Genomic DNA, 18743 nt, shown 5'->3' with positions numbered 1-18743 from the left:
TGAAAATGAAAGAGAAAGAGAGGGAGAGAGAAGAATCTGAGAGAAAGAGAGAGAGAGAGAGAGAGAGAGATGGAGAGATGGAGAGATGGAGAGGAGGGAGAGAGAGATGCATTATGATTGGCTATCACTGCTGATTTCAGATTCTGTATGATTCTTCAAAAACAAGCCTGCCGGTTTTCAATAAACCACCCCTATTGCACCTTCCAGTGCAATCTCCCTCCCTCCCACCCTCCCTCCCTCCCTCCCACCCTCCCTCCCTCCCTCCCTCCTTTACTCAATGTTTCTTGCCCTCTCTCACTAGAAAAATTTATATTATCCCCAATGGTCCCATATACTCTCATATCTTCTTTCTCACTCTACTTCTCTCTTCTCCCTTCATCATCCTCTCTCTCCTCCCTGTTCTCTCTCAGCTTCTTTTCTCACTCTATTTCTCTCTTCATCATCCTCTCTCTCCTCCCTGTTCTCTCTCAGCTTCTTTTCTCACTCTATTTCTCTCTTCTCCCTCCATCACCCTCTCTCTCCTCCCTGTTGTCTCTGTATTCTGGACATCTCTATTTCTCCTTTCCCTTCTTGTCTCTCAAGTGCTGTCTTTGATCTCATTCAATCTGCAGTCAAACACACACACAATCCTGTTTCGAGGTTCTCTATTAGAAAGCACTAATCAACCCCCAGCCCTGCCTCCATCCCCCTATCCAAGCCATGGCAGAATGAAAGGAAGGAAAGAGTGGGAGGAGAGAGAAGAGGTTCATGGCTAGGAGGGATGAAGCTCATGTCAAAGTGACATCAAAAGTTAGATGTTTGAGTGGCATCAGGGAGAATTTTAGCTAACCCTAACCCCTTTCCTAAATTGTAAGGGAAACTTCAGTGCTAGACACTATTTGAGGTGTTCTTCCAGTCTCACTACATAATTATGAGTGATGACGTGTTTCAGACATAATTATGGACTATGGCTATATTTTTTTAATTTGCACCAGAAGAGTTCAACCAATGCCGTCATTGGTTGATTGAGTCTGATGTCTGATAAAAACATTATTGGAGTCATGCTTTTTAGCAATTATTGTGGCCTTTGTGTTTCGCCGATTGCATGATCCCACTAGCAGCAAGTAGATAAGGTTGTCCTTGTTCAAATAGAACCATTGGACTATCTGCCAGGACATTGAAGGATAGCTTGGTTGACTCATTTCCCCCTGGCTTTGTAAAGACTACAGTTTGACGGGAGCCCTACCTCCTTGTTCCTACCCTATTAAGCAGGATTTTCAAAACGGGGGGTAGTACTAGCTTACAGGTACATAGACGTTATGTTACCATGCACTGTCTATCCAAGATAATGAATTAGCTACAATGGCAGCTTCTGATGATTCCTCATTCCAAGAAGAGCTGGACGATTATTATTATTTTTTTATGTTCTTTTACATAGGAACATACAGCCCTATTCATTTGAGCCAGAATACACTGAAGAGTGTCAGGATTTGGCCAGGGTTGTTCCGGTTTTTGGTCACTAGATGCCCCCATTGTGCCTTTTAGCCTTTTGTTTTCCCTTGATCCCCATTATTATTTGCACCTGTGCCTCGTTTCACCTGATTGTATTTAAACCCTTTGTTTTCCTCAGTCCTTTGCTCTGTGTTTGTATGTTAGCACCCAGCCCTAGTACTCTGTGATCCCGGTGGACTCGCTTGTGGAATTCTGTTTTTTGTTCTTGTTTGTTTGTTTTTGAGTATTTTTTTTTGGCTTTTTGTGCTATACCTTCCACCTTGTGGATTTACCTTTTTGTCTTGGAGGATTACCTTTGTTCTTGTGGAATTCCTTTTGAGGTTGTGGAGTTACATGTTTTCCTGAAGAACTTTACTTTTTACTTCATTAAAAACACTGTCTCAAATACTGCTGTGTCTGCCTCATCTTCTGGGTTCTGCCAACTATTCGTGGCTCAGTTGGTTAAGTGACTGTTTCTCACTCCGGAGACCTGGGTTTGTAACCGGGTCCTGACAGAAGAGCAGTTGAAACAGTGACAGAAATAACTGTGAGACTAGCAAGCAGCGGAAGCAGCCTAGACCATCTGGGCTGGACCAGGACTCAGGGCAAATTACAAACAAGTAAGTTGTTTTGCTATCTGTAGCTAGCAATAAAAGCTCTCTTTTTACACGAGGCAGTGTTGTTCAGTACAATACAATTTGGTGATCGGTTTGGCCATATCAAGGCTTGCTAGTATCATTACAAGGCAAGCTAAAACCAAGTTTAGTTAGCTAGCTAGCTGTGTATTTAATACACCTAAAATGTACTGTAGTATAACGTTATAGCTAGCAAGCTAACTAGCCTAGCTAGACTCAATGTCTCTCATTATGAGCAAAACTGAAGAAATGTTGTGATGATAATGGTGTAAAGTAAAGGAATGACTTTGGGTTTATGACTCATATTAGTCTTGGAGTTACTATACTTGTGTGATATAGCTAGCTAGGTAGCGAACGTGTGTCTGCGACATGTCTCATTCTACACCATGCTGTTACAGTAGGAATACAGACAGTACACAATGACTACCCATGAATGTGTAATAGCATTTTTGACTCTCTCACACATTAAATACTGCTTGGACACAAAAAAAGTTGATTACTCTCAAGCGGAGATGTGTAAGGTCCCATAACAACAATCTCCATCAAAGTGACTCCGAAAACCTCACTGCACCACCAAAACACACCATATGCAGTTATTCCTTTTGTAGAACTGTAGCAGTTATTATAAGCGTAAGTTGCATATTCTTTTTTCTTCTGTATATGTCACACAATGCCATAACTGTTACTGCTTACTGCTGTGTAAACTCACCTCAGTCTCCAGAGTAAATAAACTTAATCTTGAATACAATCCATGTCTACTTATTAGCTTTATTGATAGACTAATCTACTGTTTTATTGAAACATGCTACTTGCCAACAAATTAGCGTTTAAATGATACACAAAGTTCCTGCATTATTTGTTTTAGCAGTAAGACTGAAGCTAGTTTATCCCAAAACATTTAAAGATAATCAAAATGAATTAACGCAGGAAATTAAGTAAACACTTTATTGGTATCGGATGCAGCAGGAATAATTGAGCAACTTGTCAGTACACTTTAAAAAGACATATTAAACACTGTTATATATTCTGTATACAGTTGAAGCCAGAAGTTTACATACACCTAAGCAAATACATTTAAACTCAGTTTTTCAGAATTACTAACATTTAGTCTGAGTAAAAATTCCCTGTCTTAGGTCAGTTAGGATCACCACTTTATTTTAAGAATGTGAAATGTCAGAATATATAGTAGAGAGAAGGATTTAATTCAGCTTTAATTTCTTTCATCACATTCCCAGTGGGTCAGAAGTTCAGATAAACTCAATTAGTATTTGGTAGCATTGCCTTTAAATTAATTTGGGTCAAACGTTTTTGGGTAGCCTTCGACAAGCTTCCCATAATAAATTGGGTGAATTTTGTCCCATTTCTCCTGACAGAGCTGGTGTAACTGAGTCAGGTTTCTAGTCTTACTTGCTAGCTCACACTTTTTCAGTTCTGCCCACACATTTTCTATGGGATTGAGGTCAGGGCTTTGTGATGGCCACTCCAATACTGTAACGGCGTTCTTTGTTTGTCGAAAGAGAGTCGGACCGAAATGCAGCGTGGTGGTTACTCATGTCTTTAATGAAGAAAAACGGAACGATACATGAAATAACTAATAAATACAAAAACAACAAACGGAACGTGAAACCTATTACAGCCTATCTGGTGAACACTACACAGAGACAGGAACAATCACCCACGAAATACAAACCGAAACCCAGGCTACCTAAATACGGTTCCCAATCAGAGACAACGAGAATCACCTGAATCTGATTGAGAACCGCCTCAGGCAGCCAAGCCCATACAACACCCCTACTCAGCCGCAATCCCAATAACCACAAAACCCCAATACGAAATACAACAAAACAAACCCATGTCACACCCTGGCCTGACCAAACAATCAACGAAAACACAAAACACTAAGACCAAGGCGTGACAGAACCCCCCTCCCTAAGGTGCGGACTCCCGGACGCACCTCAAAACCATAGGGAGGGTCCGGGTGGGCGTCTGTCCATGGTGGCGGTTCCGGCTCGGGATGTGGACCCCACTCCATTAAAGTCATAGTTCCTCCCCTTCTCGTCCCGGGATAATCCACCCTCGCCGCCGATCATGGCCTAATAGTCCTCACCCAGAACACCACTGAACTGAGGAGCAGCTCGTGACTGAGGGCAGCTTGGGACTGAGGTTCAGCTCGGGACTGAGGGGCAGCTCGGGACTGAGGGGCAGCTCAGGACTGAGGGGCAGCTCGGGACTGAGGGGCAGCTCGGGACTGAGGGGAAGCTCGGGACTGAGGGGAAGCCCAGTACTGAGAGAAAGCCCAGTACTGAGAGGAAGCACAGTACTGGGAGGAAGCCCAGTACTGAGATGAAGCTCAGGCAGGTAGTAGGCTCCGGTAGATCCTGGCTGGCTGGCGGATCTGGAAGATTCTGGTTGACTGGCAGATCTGGTAGAGACTGGTTGACTGGCAGATCTGGAAGAATCTGGTTGACTGGCAGATCTAGAAGATCATGGCTAACTGGCGGATCTAGCTGCTCTATGCAGACTGACAGCTCTGGCTGCTCCATGCAGGCTGACAGCTCCTTGCAGACTGACAGCTCCTTGTAGACTGGCAGCTCCTTGCAGACTGGCAGCTCTATGCAGACTGGCAGCTCCTTGCAGATTGGCAGCTCCTTGCAGACTGACAGCTCCTTGCAGACTGACAGCTCCTTGCAGACTGACAGCTCTGGCTGCTCCATGCAGGCTGACAGCTCCTTGCAGACTGACAGCTCCTTGCAGACTGACAGCTCCTTGCAGACTGGCAGCTCCTTGCAGACTGACAGCTCTGGCTGCTTCATGCAGACTGATAGCTCTGGCTGCTTCATACAGACTGACAGCTCTGGCTGCTTTATGCAGACTGACAGCTCTGGCTGCTTCATACAGACTGACATCTCTGACTGCTCCATGCAGGCTGACAGCTCTGACTGCTCCATGCAGGCTGGCAGGACCTTGCAGACTGGCAGCTCCTTGCAGACTGGCAGCTCCTTGCAGACTGACAGCTCTGGCTGCTTAATGCAGACTGGCAGCTCAGGCTGCTCCGAACAGGCAGGAGGCTCCGGCAGCCCTGTAGAGGAGGAAGGCTCTAGAAGCGCTGAACAGGCGGGAGACTCCGACAGCGCAGGAGGGAAGGAAGGCTCTGATAGCGCTGAACAGACAGGAGACTCCAGCAGCGCTGTAGAGGAGGAAGGCTCTGATAGCGCTGAACAGGTGGGAGACTCCGACAGCACAGGAGAGGCACACTGTAGGCCTGATGCGTGGTGCTGGCACTGGTGATACTGGATCGAGGACACGCACAGGAAGCCTGGTGCGGGGAACTGCTACCGGAGGACTGGTGTGTGTAGGTGGCTCTGGATAGACCGGACCGTGCAGGCGCACTGGAGCTCTTGAGCACCGAGCCTGCCCAACCTTACCTGGCTCGATGCCCACTCTAGCCCGGCCAATACTAAGAGCTGGTATGAACCGCACCGGGCTATGCACCCGCACTGGAAACACAGTGCGCTCCATAGCATAACACGGTGCCTGCCCGGTCTCTCTAGCCCCCCGGTAAGCACAGGGAGTTTGCGCAGGTCTCCTACCTGGCATAGCGATACTCCCTGTAAGCCCCCCCCCAAAACATTTTTGGGGGCTGACTCTCAGGCTTCCATCCGCGTCGCCGTGCTGCCTCCTCATACCAGCGCCTCTCCGCTTTTTTTCCACCTCCAGTTCTTCCTTGGGACGACGATATTCTCCAGGCTGAGCCCAGGGTCCTTTTCCATCTAATATCTCCTCCCAAGTCCAGAAGTCCTTTGATCGCTGCTCCTCATGATTAACAGGGAGAGTTGGCTCAGGTCTGACTCCTGACTCTGCCACTCTCTCCCTGAGCCCTTCCCCAATATATTTTTGGGGGTGACTTTCGGGTTTCTTTCTGCGCCGCTGTGTCTTTCTCTTCGACTCCATTCTCCTGTAGCCCTCTTCGCACTGCTCCAGCGAATCCCAGGCGGGCTCCGGCACTCTCTCTGGGTCGACCGCCCACCTGTCTATTTCTTCCCACGTAGTATACTCCATACCTCTGCTGTCCATAACGTCCTCCCTTCACTGCTCCTGCTGCCTGTTACCACGCCACTCGGTCCGTGTGTGGTGGGTGATTCTGTAACGGCGTTCATCGTTTGTTGAAAGAGAGTCGGACCGAAATGCAGTGTGGTGGTTACTCATGTCTTTAATAAAGAAACGACGATACATGAAATAATTGATAGATACAAGACAAACAAACGGAACGTGATACCTAATACAGCCTATCTGGTGAACACTACACAGAAACTGGAACAATCACCCACGAAATACACATTGAAACCTCGGCTACCTAAATACGGTTCCCCATCAGAGACAACAAGAATCACCTGACTCTGATTGAGAACCGCCTCAGGCAGCCAAGCCTATACTAGACACACCCCTAATCAACCACAATCCCAATGCCTACAAAAAACCCAATACGCCAATACAATAAACCCATGTCACACCCTGGCCTGAACAAATAATTAAAGAAAACACAAAATACTAAGACCAAGGCGTGACAATTAGGAGCTAAAATTACAATTAATCTTTTCACAAATAGTTTCATATTTAAACATGTAAATTGCACAACAATTACATGTGAATCTGATAACTATAATGTGTATACTTTCCAAGGTACAATTTATGTTGTCCGATCATCAAATATAATGTCCCAGACACCAACTGATCTGACATCATATTCTTTAAGTGCCAACGGACACTTTCAACTGGTTGTATTACATAAATATTGTTCTTTTCCCCAACCTTTTTATGTTACCATACTCTATGTTATCAAAGGGCTTTCCAATAGGCCATTCTGTAGAGTGGAGAGAAAAGGGGGAAAGGTATTTATGGGGCCATAAACCTCCCCCAACATCATGACATATGTTTATACTGTATCTTATACCATCTTGTCTATGCCGCTCGGTCATCGCTCATCCATATATTAATATGTACATATTCTTATTCCATCCATTTATATTTGTGTGTACTAGGTAGTTGTGGAATTGTTAGATTACTTGTTAGAATTTCTCTACACTCGCATTAACATCTGCTAACCATGTGTATGTGACCAATAACATTTGATTTGAATTGTGTGGTTCCCACCGTGAAGCACAGAGGAGGAGGTATAAGGGCACAAGGCGAGACCCAGATGCAAACACAGGAGGCAGATGGTTAGAGTCCAAGATGTTTATTAACAATCCAAAAGGGGTCAAAACCAGTTCAGAGATCCAGAGGTACAGAATGGCAGGCTCGAGGTCAGGGTTGGCAGAATGGTCAGGCAAAGCAGGAGGACTAGTACAAGAGAATAGAAAAGCAGGAGCACAGGAAAGACATTGAACATACAAGATGAACTGGCACAGAGAGATAGGAAACACAGGGATAAATACAGCAGGGAAAATAAGTGACACCTGGAGGGGGTGGAGACAATCACAAGGACAGGTTAAACAGATCAGGGCATGACAGGATGTGTGATGGTGCTTTGCCGGTGACACTATCGGTTGATTTATTTAGAATTCAAGGCACACTTAACGAGCATGGCTACCACAGCCTTCTGCAGTGATACGCTATCCCACTTAGTGGGACTATCATTTGTTTTTCAACAGGACAATGACCCAACACACCTCCAGGCTGTGTAAGGGCTACTTGACCAAGAAGGAGAGTGCTGCATTAGATGCCTCCACAATCACCCGACCTCAACCCAATTGAGATGGTTTGGGATGAGTTGGACCGCAGAGTGAAGGAAAAGTAGCCAACAAGTTCTCATCATATGTGGGAACTCCTTTAAGACTGTTGGAAAAGCATTCCAGGTGATGCTGGTTGAGAGAATGCCAAGAGTGTGCAAAGCTGGCATCAAGGCAAAGGGTGGCTACTTTGAAGATTCTAAAATCTAAAAAATATGTTAGGATTTTTTTTAACACTTTGTTATTTCATCATTTTGATGTCTTCACTATTATTATTCTACAATATATAAAATAGTAAATATAAAGATGAAACATTGAAATATATATATATATATATATATATATATGTATGTAGGTGCAACAGCTAGAAATATCTATACCACAATGCAATTTTGAGCATACTAGGCATTCTATATTATACCACAACATCAGTCTAACTGAATATGGGTATTGTGTTGGTTGAATATTCCAGGCAGGTTACATATTGTTCTTCAGCTGGTGAACCTCTTCTTAAGTTGGGTAATGGCAGCTGGTTTAGCAGTCTTTGGCAATGTTGGCAGGGTTGTTGGGTTTGGGGATCTGTGACTCAGGCTCTTTGTAGACAATTGTCTGGTCCTTTCTGCACTCCACAGCCAGGTGGACAAGCCACTCTTACATGTTTTTCACCACCCACTGCTTCGACCTCTTGCAGAAGATTTGTTTGCACTGCAAGTCTCCAGGAGAGAGACGTGAAGCTGATCGTGAGGATGTATAAAGCGTGAAGACTGATCATGAGGATGTGTAAACATACAATAACCATAGAACCACACTATGTAAACAAAACAGGGTACAGTAGACTGGTATGTGTTCTGTTACACTCAGAGTCAATAATGGGGCATTGAGATGGGCTGTTAGAAAAGCTGTCAAACGTTTGAGGGGTCTTCTTGACTGATGGACAGTCTAGTCGTGTCTTGTTATTTATGAGCAGCTACAGTTGTGCTGTTGAGTAGACTAGCACTGCCAACAGTAGAGTGAATAGACTAGAAGAGTATACTAACAGCCCCTCTCCCTCATACCAAAGAACTGACTGTAAGGGCGTGAAAAGTTTGAGGAGCACATTTCTTGTGACAGTTTAGTGTTTTTCAAGAGGGTATTGTGCTTTCATAAATACCTTTAGCTGTCCTGGCTTGTGTAAAAGTAAGATTATGTTGAGCTTGAGCTTATTCCAGGCTGAAAGCTTTCAACCAACGGGTCTACAGGCTCTGCATTAGTAAAGCTGGTGTCCCGGTTGTCGCCATCAGCAACATGAGTATTCAGTATTACTGAAAGAGATCATGATACCTCACATCTCAAAATAGGGCTACTTAATGTTAGATCCCTTACTTCAAAGGCAATTATAGTCAATGAACTAATCACTGATCATAATCTTGATGTGATTGGCCTGACTGAAACATGGCTTAAGCCTGATGAATTTACTGTGTTAAATGAGGCCTCACCTCCTGGCTACACTAGTGACCATATCCCCCGTGCATCCCGCAAAGGCGGAGGTGTTGCTAACATTTACGATAGCAAATTTCAATTTACAAAAATGACGTCTTTTGAGCTTCTAGTCATGAAATCTATGCAGCCTACTCAATCACTTTTTATAGCTACTGTTTACAGGCCTCCTGGGCCATATACAGCGTTTCTCACTGAGTTCCCTGAATTCCTATCAGACCTTGTAGTCATTGCAGATAATATTCTAATCTTTGGTGACTTTAATATTCACATGGAAAAGTCCACAGACCCACTCCAAAAGGCTTTTGGAGCCATCATCGACTCAGTGGGTTTTGTCCAACATGTCTCTGGACCCACTCACTCTCACAGTCATACGCTGGACCTAGTTTTGTCCCATGGAATAAATGTTGTGGATCTTAATGTTTTTCCTCATAATCCTGGACTATCAGACCACCATTTTATTACGTTTGCAATTGCAACAAATAATCTGCTAGACCCCAACCAAGGAACATCAAAAGTCGTGCTATAAATTCACAGACAACACAAAGATTCCTTGATGCCCTTCCAGACTCCCTCTGCCTACCCAAGGACGCCAGAGGACAAAAATCCGTTAACCACCTAACTGAGGATCTCAATTTAACCTTGCGCAATACCCTAGATGCAGTTGCACCCCTAAAAACTAAAAAAATGTCTCATAAGAAACTAGCTCCATGGTACACAGAAAATACCCGAGCTCTGAAGCAAGCTTCCAGAAAATTGGAACGGAAATGGCGCCACACCAAACTGGAAGTCTTCCGACTAGCTTGGAAGGATGGTACACCGAAGAGCCCTTACTGCTGCTCGATCGTCCTATTTTTCTAACTTAATTGAGGAAAATAAGAACAATCCGAAATTCCTTTTTGATACTGTGGCAAAGCTAACTAAAAAGCAGCATTCCCAAGAGAGGATGACTTGCACTTTAGCAGTGATAAATTCATGAACTTCTTTGAGGAAAAGATTATGATTATTAGAAAGCAAATTACGGACTCCTCTTTAAACCTGCGTATTCCTCCAAACCTCAGTTGTCCTGAGTCTGCACAACTCTGCCAGGACCTAGGATCAAGAGAGACGCTCAAGTGTTTTAGTACTATATCTCTTGACACAATGATGAAAATAATCATGGCCTCTAAACCTTCAAGCTGTATGACCCTATTCCAACTAAACTACTGAAAGAGCTGCTTCCTGTGCTTGGCCCTCCTATGTTGAACATAATAAACGGCTCTCTATCCACTGGATGTGTACCAAACTCACTAAAAGTGGCAGTAATAAAGCCTCTCTTGAAAAAGCCAAACCTTGACCCAGAAAATATAAAAACTATCGGCCTATATCGAATCTTCCATTCCTCTCAAAGATTTTAGAGAAGGCTGTTGCGCAGCAACTCACTGCCTTCCTGAAGACAAACAATGTATACGAAATGCTTCAGTCTGGTTTTAGACCCCATCATAGCACTGAGACGGCACTTGTGAAGGTGGTAAATGACATTTTGATGGCATCGGACCTGAGGCTCTGCATCTGTCCTCGTGCTCCTAGACCTTAGTGCTGCTTTTGATACCATCGATCACCACATTCTTTTGGAGAGATTGGAAACCCAAATTGGTCTACACGGACATGTTCTGGCCTGGTTTAGGTCTTATCTGTCGGAAAGATATCAGTTTGTCTCTGTGAATGGTTTGTCCTCTGACAAATCAACTGTACATTTCGGTGTTCCTCAAGGTTCTGTTTTACGACCACTATTGTTTTCACTATATATTTTACCTCTTGGGGATGTTATTCGAAAACATAATGTAAACTTTCACTGCTATGCGGATGACACACAGCTGTACATTTCAATGAAACATGGTGAAGCACCAAAATTGCCCTCGCTAGAAGCATGTGTTTCAGACATAAGGAAGTGGATGGCTGCAAACTTTCTACTATTAAACTCGGACAAAACAGAGATGCTTGTTCTAGGTCCCAAGAAACAAAGAGATCTTCTGTTGAATCTGACAATTAATCTTAATGGTTGTACAGTCGTCTCAAATAAAACTGTGAAGGACCTCGGCGTTACTCTGGACCCTGATCTCTCTTTTGAAGAACACATCAAGACCATTTCGAGGATAGCTTTTTTCCATCTACGTAACATTGCAAAAATCAGAAACTTTCTGTCCAAAAATGATGCAGAAAAATTAATCCATGCTTTTGTCACTTCTAGGTTAGACTACTGCAATGCTCTATTTTCCGGCTACCCGGATAAAGCACTAAATAAACTTCAGTTAGTGCTAAATACGGCTGCTAGAATCCTGACTAGAACCAAAAAATTTGATCATATTACTCCAGTGCTAGCCTCTCTACACTGGCTTAATCAAAGCAAGGGCTGATTTCAAGGTTTTACTGCTAACCTACAACGCATTACATGGGCTTGCTCCTACCTACCTCTCTGATTTGGTCCTGCCGTACATACCTATACGTACGCTACGGTTTTCCTAATTGTCCCTAGAATTTCTAAGCAAACAGCTGGAGGCAGGGCTTTCTCCTATAGAGCCCATTTTTATGGAACGGTCTGCCTACCCATGTCAGAGACGCAAACTCGGTCTCAACCTTTAAGTCTTTACTGAAGACTCATCTCTTCAGTGGGTCATATGATTGAGTGTAGTCTGGCCCAGGAGTGGGAAGGTGAACGGAAAGGCTCTGGAGCAACGAACCGCCCTTGCTGTCTCTGCCTGGCCGGTTCCCCTTTTCCACTGGGATTCTCTGCCTCTAGCCCTGTTACGGGGCTGAGTCACTGGCTTGCTGGGGCTCTCTCGTGCCGTCCCTGGGGGGGGTGCGTCACCTGGGTGGGTTGATTCACTGTTGTGGTCGGCCTGTCTGGGTTCCCCCTTGGGTTGTACCGTGTCGGAGATCTTTGTGGGCTATACTCGGCCTTGTCTCAGGATGGTAAGTTGGTGGTTGAAGATTTCCCTCTAGTGGTGTGGGGGCTGTGCTTTGGCAAAGTGGGTGGGGTTATATCCTTCCTGTTTGGCCCTGTCCGGGGTGTCCTCGGATGGGGCCACAGTGTCTCCTGACCCCTCCTGTCTCAGCCTCCAGTATTTATGCTGCAGTAGTTTATGTGTCGGGGGCTAGGGTCAGTTTGTTTATCTGGAGTACTTCTCCTGTCCTATTCGGTGTCCTGTGTAAATCTAAGTGTGCGTTCTCTAATTCTCTCCTTCTCTCTTTCTTTCTCTCTCTCGGAGGACCTGAGCCCTAGAACCATGCCCCAGGACTACCTGACATGATGACTCCTTGCTGTCCCCAGTCCACCTGGCCATGCTGCTGCTCCAGTTTCAACTGGCCTGGGCCCTAGGACCATGTCCCAGGACTACCTGACATGAGGACTCCTTGCTGTCCCCAGTCCACCTGGCCATGCTCCTGCTCCAGTTTCAACTGTTCTGCCTTACTATTATTCAACCATGCTGGTCATTTATGAACATTTGAACATCTTGCCACGTTCTGTTATAATTCCACCCGGCACAGCCGGAAGAGGACTGGCCACCCCACATATGCTCTCTCTAATTCTCTCTTTCTTTCTCTCTCTCGGAGGACCTGAGCCCTAGGACCGTGCCCCAGGACTACCTGACATGATGGCTCCTTGCTGTCCCCAGTCCACCTGACTGTGCTGCTGCTCCAGTTTCAACTGTTCTGATTATTTGACCATGCTGGTCATTTATGAACATTTGAACATCTTGGTCATGTTCTGTTATAATCTCTACCCGGCACAGCCAGAAGAGGACTGGCCACCCCACATAGCCCGGTTCCTCTCTAGGTTTCTTCCTAGGTTTTGGCCTTTCTAGGGAGTTTTTCCTAGCCACCGTGCTTTTACACCTGCATTGTTTGCTGTTTGGGGTTTTAGGCTGGGTTTCTGTACAGCACTTTGAGATATCAGCTGACGTAAGAAGGGCTATATAAATAAATTTGATTTGATTTGATTTGATTTGTTGGACACACAGTAGTCAGGAATTAGCCAACAATTGACGACTATGTCCCCATTTACACACACTCAAACAAGGTCCTATATCCACCCCCCCATGTCAACAGATCATTCATACTAACCTTCACACACAATACCCACCCCTAACAGACACCAGTAACACCCCCCCCTTACTAATACTTCCTTTTCTGCAATTTACACTTCAAGCCTTGCATTAACTTTCAACTAGGCCTCAACAATACAGAGAAAACTACAGCGGAATGTGTAGCCTCCTTGTAAACACACAAATTATGACAACAAGACACAGCCCATGTTTATGCCTAGCTCCAGTAGATTTATTTGCTCACCATGGAGTCATGGAAAGATTTAGTAGACTTTAGTAAGCTTTTAGAAGGTGACTTACACTACTTCCTGGTGCTGAGCTCGATGTTGATGCCTCTACAGATGTTGATGGGATCAGACTCTAAATAAAACACATAGTCACACATAGTTAGTCTCTGCAATAGTTAGTTAGCTAGCTAGCTAACGGTTAGCTAACATAACCTAACGAAGCTAACGTCACCCTGCAAAGTTACAAATCACATCACCAGATAGCAGCTTGCTAATTACACTGATAAGCTTTGCAATGTCAAGCCAGCATATTATGAAAGCCAGCTAGCTAGATTTTGGTTTAGATAAACAAATGTAGTTCGCCAGCTAGCTAGTTAGCTAGGTAATGTTAGTTACGTTACCACAGCTTGACTTGTTTTCTGCTGCTCTGATGTTGGCTGATCGGATGACTTCATCTTTGAAGTGAAGGGAAAAATCGATGGAATAACGTCACTTTTCAATGTTCGACGACATGGCAACCCCATCAGTTGAGACTTCAGTTCCGTTTCGAAAATCCTCTGGCTGAAAGTGCTGGCTACAAATGAAGAAATTTTGATATTTCTCACATCAACTGGATACACAGGCCGGTACTACGTCCTGAAATCGCCAAGAACTGTGGTTCGCTTACAACCAGGAAATGTAGCTGGCCTAATTCTACTGGTGAGACGCAGAAAAGCTCGGTATTTGCGTGTAGTGAGGAAATTCAAAATTTTCATGACACATATGATATGTTAATAACATATTCATGTACATGTATAGTGAAATAGAGCAGCAGTGAAATTTATATTCAACCTAATTGTCCTAACCTGCTACGTCAATCCCGCCGACCTGCTACACAAATTCTCCTAACCTGCTATGTGAGTTCTCCTAACAGCTACGTGAGTTATCCTAACCAGCTACCTGCTACGTGAGTTCTCCTAACCTGCTACGTGAGTTCTTCCTAACCTGGTACGCGAGTTGTCCTAACCTGCTACGTGAGTTCTCCTAACCAGCAACGTGAGTTCTCCTAACCTGCTACCTGCTATGTGAGTTCTCCTAACCAGCTACGTGAGTTCTCCTAACCAGCTACATGAGTTCTCCTAACCTGCTACCTGCTACGTGAGTTCTCCTAACCAGCTACGTGAGTTCTCCTAACCTGCTACCTGCTACGTGAGTTCTCCTAACCAGCTACGTGAGTTCTCCTAACCAGCTACGTCAATTCTCCTAACCTGCTACGTGAGTTCTCCTAACCAGATACATGAGTTATCCTAACCTGCTGTGAACAGTCACTTTCTGACATTAACTGCATCCCATCAGGTCACAATCAGAAAAGAGGGTTGGAGGGAGAGGTAATTGATGGCGGTATATCGACCCCACTGTAAAACCTAGTTAACACCTCGCCTGCCTTCCAGCCTGTGAAATCTGATTAGCTGTATGTGTGTATCTGTGTGTACTTTTAGTAAACCAGGATTAACACCCTGCCTGTCGGCCATCTAGCCTGTCTTGCCATTTTCTTCTTCAACCTTTCAACTTTTACGTACGTGAGCGTGTTTTATGTGTGTATTTGTATGTTATTGCGTGTGTGTGTGTGTGTGTGTGTGTGTGTGTGTGTGTGTGTGTGTGTGTGTGTGTGTGTGTGTGTGTGTGTGTGTGTGTGTGTGTGTGTGTGTGTGTGTGTGTGTGTGTGTGTGTGTGTGTGTGTGTGTGTGTGTGTGTGTGTGTGTGGATTAGGACAGTATCCACTAACTAGATTTCACCCAGTCAATAATTAATAGGGCACTCAGCGTGATAGGCAATCACCCTTAATCAATACTAATGTTTTTACAGACCTCAGAAGTGTGTGTGTGTACGGTATGTCAATGTGTGTGTGTCGAGGGGAAAAATAGCTCTTTAATTTAGTCAGTGCGTATATAGGATAAGCATTAATTTACAGACATTATAAATCACTGGCCTGTCATCTCTCTCTCCTCTCCTCCTTTGGTACAGGGAGCTGGAGCCGAACTCGAACTGTCTGGACTGCATCCAAGAAGAGTTCTCTCCTTTCCTCCTCTCCTCCTCCTATCTCATTTCTTCTCTCTGGTTATCTTCTTTAATTTGACTCACTAGTCTAGCCTGCATATAACACCACTGGGTTTACAAATGACCTTCGCTGAACGTTAGCAAATTTTGCCTGAAGGTACATTTCAGTGTGTGTGAGAGTGTGTGTGTGTAGCTCTCTTACCTGCCACTGACAACAAAGCAGGCCACCAGGAAGATGAGCAGTACGATGCCTCCAGTGATGGACACAGCCAGGATAGTAGACTGGTTAGGGTCTCCTATGGCCAACATGTCTGAGACAGGGAATCACAGGCAAGAGAAAGGGTTAACACACTGTGAGAAGGTGTGTCTATGTGTGCATGCGTGTCTTTGTGTATCTATGTGTGTGATAAGAAATACAGTGTAGACATTGTTAATGTTGTAAATGACTATTGTAGTTTTTTTTTTTTAAATGGAATATCTACATAGACGTTCAGAGGCCCATTATCAGCAACGATCACTTCTGTGTTCCAATTGCACGTTTTGTTAGCTAATCCAAGTGTATCATTTTAAAAGGCTAATTGATCAATCTGAGAAATAAAGGCTATTCCATGTGAGAAACTGCCAAGAAACTGAAGATCTCGTACAACGCTGTGTACTACTCCCTTCACAGAAGAGCGCAAACCTGCTCTGACCAGAATAGAAAGAGGAGTGGGAGGCCCCTGTGCACAACTGAGCAAGAGGACAAGTACATTGGAGTGTATAGTTTGAGAAACAGACATCTCACAAGTCCTCAACTGGCAGCTTCATTAAATAGTACCTAAAAAACACCAGTCTCAACGTCAACAGTGAAGAGGTGACTCCAGAAGGCCTGTATCCCGGAGTCCCCTCTTCACTATTGAAGTTGAGAGTGGTGTTTTGGGGGTACTATTTAATGAAGCTGCCAGTTGAGGACTTGTGAGGCGTATGTTTCTCAAACTAGACACTTGAATGTACTTGTCCTCTTGTTCAGCTGTGCACCGTGGCCTCCATTCCTTTCTATGCTGGTTAGAATAAAATGTTCTTCGCTTGCTGTGCAGAAGCAGAGATAACTGTCTTTGACTTTGGTGGCAAAGACTCCAGCTTGGGAGTGTGTGTGTACGTGTGTGTGTGTACGTGTGTGTGTGTGTGTGTGTGTGTGTGTGTGTGTGTGTGTGTGTGTGTGTGTGTGTGTGTGTGTGTGTGTGTGTGTGTGTGTGTGTGTGTGTGTGTGTGTGTGTGTGTGTGTGTGTGTGTGTGTGTGTGTGTGTGTGTGTGTGTGAGTGCGCGTGCGCGTGTGTGCGTGCGTGTGAGCGTGTGTGTGTAAGAGACTGAGAGAAAGAGAAAGGGAGATTGAAAGAGAAAGAGAATGTTCTCAGCACGCTCTTTCATGTCAACAAAAGCTTTTCCCATTTCAATATTCCTCAAAAACAGCAGACTGTAAATACATGAGAGTTTTCCTGTGCTGTCCAAATGGATATGTTAACATTGTACATGACAAGCCTGCTTTAAAAGTTTCTGTCAAACCACATTGATTTTTACACTGCAATAATCGTGCCATTACTCAAAACAAATACCTCATTTATCAAGTTTAGCCAAGCACGAGCATGCATTTGTGTGTGTGCGTGTGTGTATGTGTCTGTGTGTGTGTGCATGGGCAGCCAGCCCATTCAGGCAAATCAATGCCGCCGGGCAGCGATAGATGGCCGTTGGTCTCCTATTCCATTCCTTAGCATCAAACACACACACGAAGAAAACTTAGTAACTCATCAACAATAACATTGATCCCACTTCATAGAATTGATTTGACTAATATTCAGTCAGCTCAATCTTTGGTTTTCATTTCATGAACTTGAACTAAACGATTGATCAGATTCACATTTGATTTACATGATCGATATTCAGTCGAGGTGGACATAGGGCTGGCACAATAATCATACAATCATGTAACCGACAAATATGAACAATAATGGTGAAGTAAAACAATGATTTGTCTTACATATATTTTAGGAATTTGGGGGTGGTTCAACTTTAATTTTCAGACATTAGTAAATATAGTTTACCCAATAGCAGTTTTTATTTTTCCATTAGGAGGGTAAAGTTAGTAATTAATTTACTTGCAGAACGACATATTCAGGAGGAAAAGCTTGATTTCCAAAAGATCCAAGCGGTCAAAAGCATTTGTTTTTGAGACGAAGGTGTCACCAAACCTATGTTGTATTCATTAGGTATAGTATGTCATCAGATTGAAAAGACTTAGTATTGAGAATGTCGATATACAGTATGCCTTCCTCGACACTAACAATTGATTGCTCAGCACTGGGAGCGAACTCGTGATGCTTGGAGCCGTGCTGCTCAGACCACTGCGCCATCCCAGTTCACAATGCTCTAGTAAGCCATGATAATACTTGATTACACTTGATGGAATAGCAAGTTTTTTTTATTACTATTTTGTTTTAAGCCTGTGACCACGTGGTAATACAGTGTCAAAAATAGATCATCATAAATACTTAGAATTTCTAAGGAAAACAATTAGATCTTGTTGCGACCACAGCAACAACAAAAAAAGTTCAACAAAAACTACAATTTAAAAACCGTCATCAATTGCATGACAATTAATTATTACCCAACATTCCATAATCGTCACAGCCCTAGTTGAATTTGAGGCAATGTCATGAGCTGGATTTTCATGTCCTTCCCATATGAGACTGAAAGACAGTAGAAAAAGGGAGGAGTAAGCAGAGCTGGGAGATATATCCTCTTTTAAGGTATGTCGTTAAGGCATACCGGTATGGATATTTACAATACCGTCTAGAAAGATATTTTGGTGCACTGCTAAATAAATGAAAAGTTATATAAATTGGACAACTTTACTGTCATCTTTGTTCTAGTTTGGTTTGTTATAAAACAATCAGAATGGAGAAAGACCGTTAAAACGCTTGGGCCAAGTCAAAAGTTTGGACACACCTACTCATTCAAGGATTTGCCTTTATTTTTACTATTTTCTACATTGTAGAATAATAGTGAAGACATCAAAACCATGAAATAACACATATGGAATCATGTAGT

General features: G+C 44.0%; 1 protein-coding gene across 3 annotated transcripts in view; it reads right to left on the bottom strand.

Moving 5' to 3' along the window:
* Window positions 1-18743, bottom strand: part of LOC124009773 (ephrin type-A receptor 3-like) — a 255550-nt gene that overhangs the window by 74552 nt on the left and 162255 nt on the right. For all 3 annotated transcript variants that reach the window (XM_046321925.1, XM_046321926.1, XM_046321927.1), the window contains exon 10: window positions 15862-15970. In XM_046321925.1, coding sequence (XP_046177881.1) covers window positions 15862-15970 — 109 coding nt within the window. The remainder of the gene's footprint in view (window positions 1-15861; window positions 15971-18743) is intronic.

The sequence above is a fragment of the Oncorhynchus gorbuscha genome, linkage group LG22, assembly GCF_021184085.1.
Source record: "Oncorhynchus gorbuscha isolate QuinsamMale2020 ecotype Even-year linkage group LG22, OgorEven_v1.0, whole genome shotgun sequence".
Taxonomy (NCBI): domain Eukaryota; kingdom Metazoa; phylum Chordata; class Actinopteri; order Salmoniformes; family Salmonidae; genus Oncorhynchus; species Oncorhynchus gorbuscha.
The sequence above is the reverse complement of the archived record's forward strand: the minus strand, read 5'-3'. Positions and strand labels throughout refer to the sequence as shown.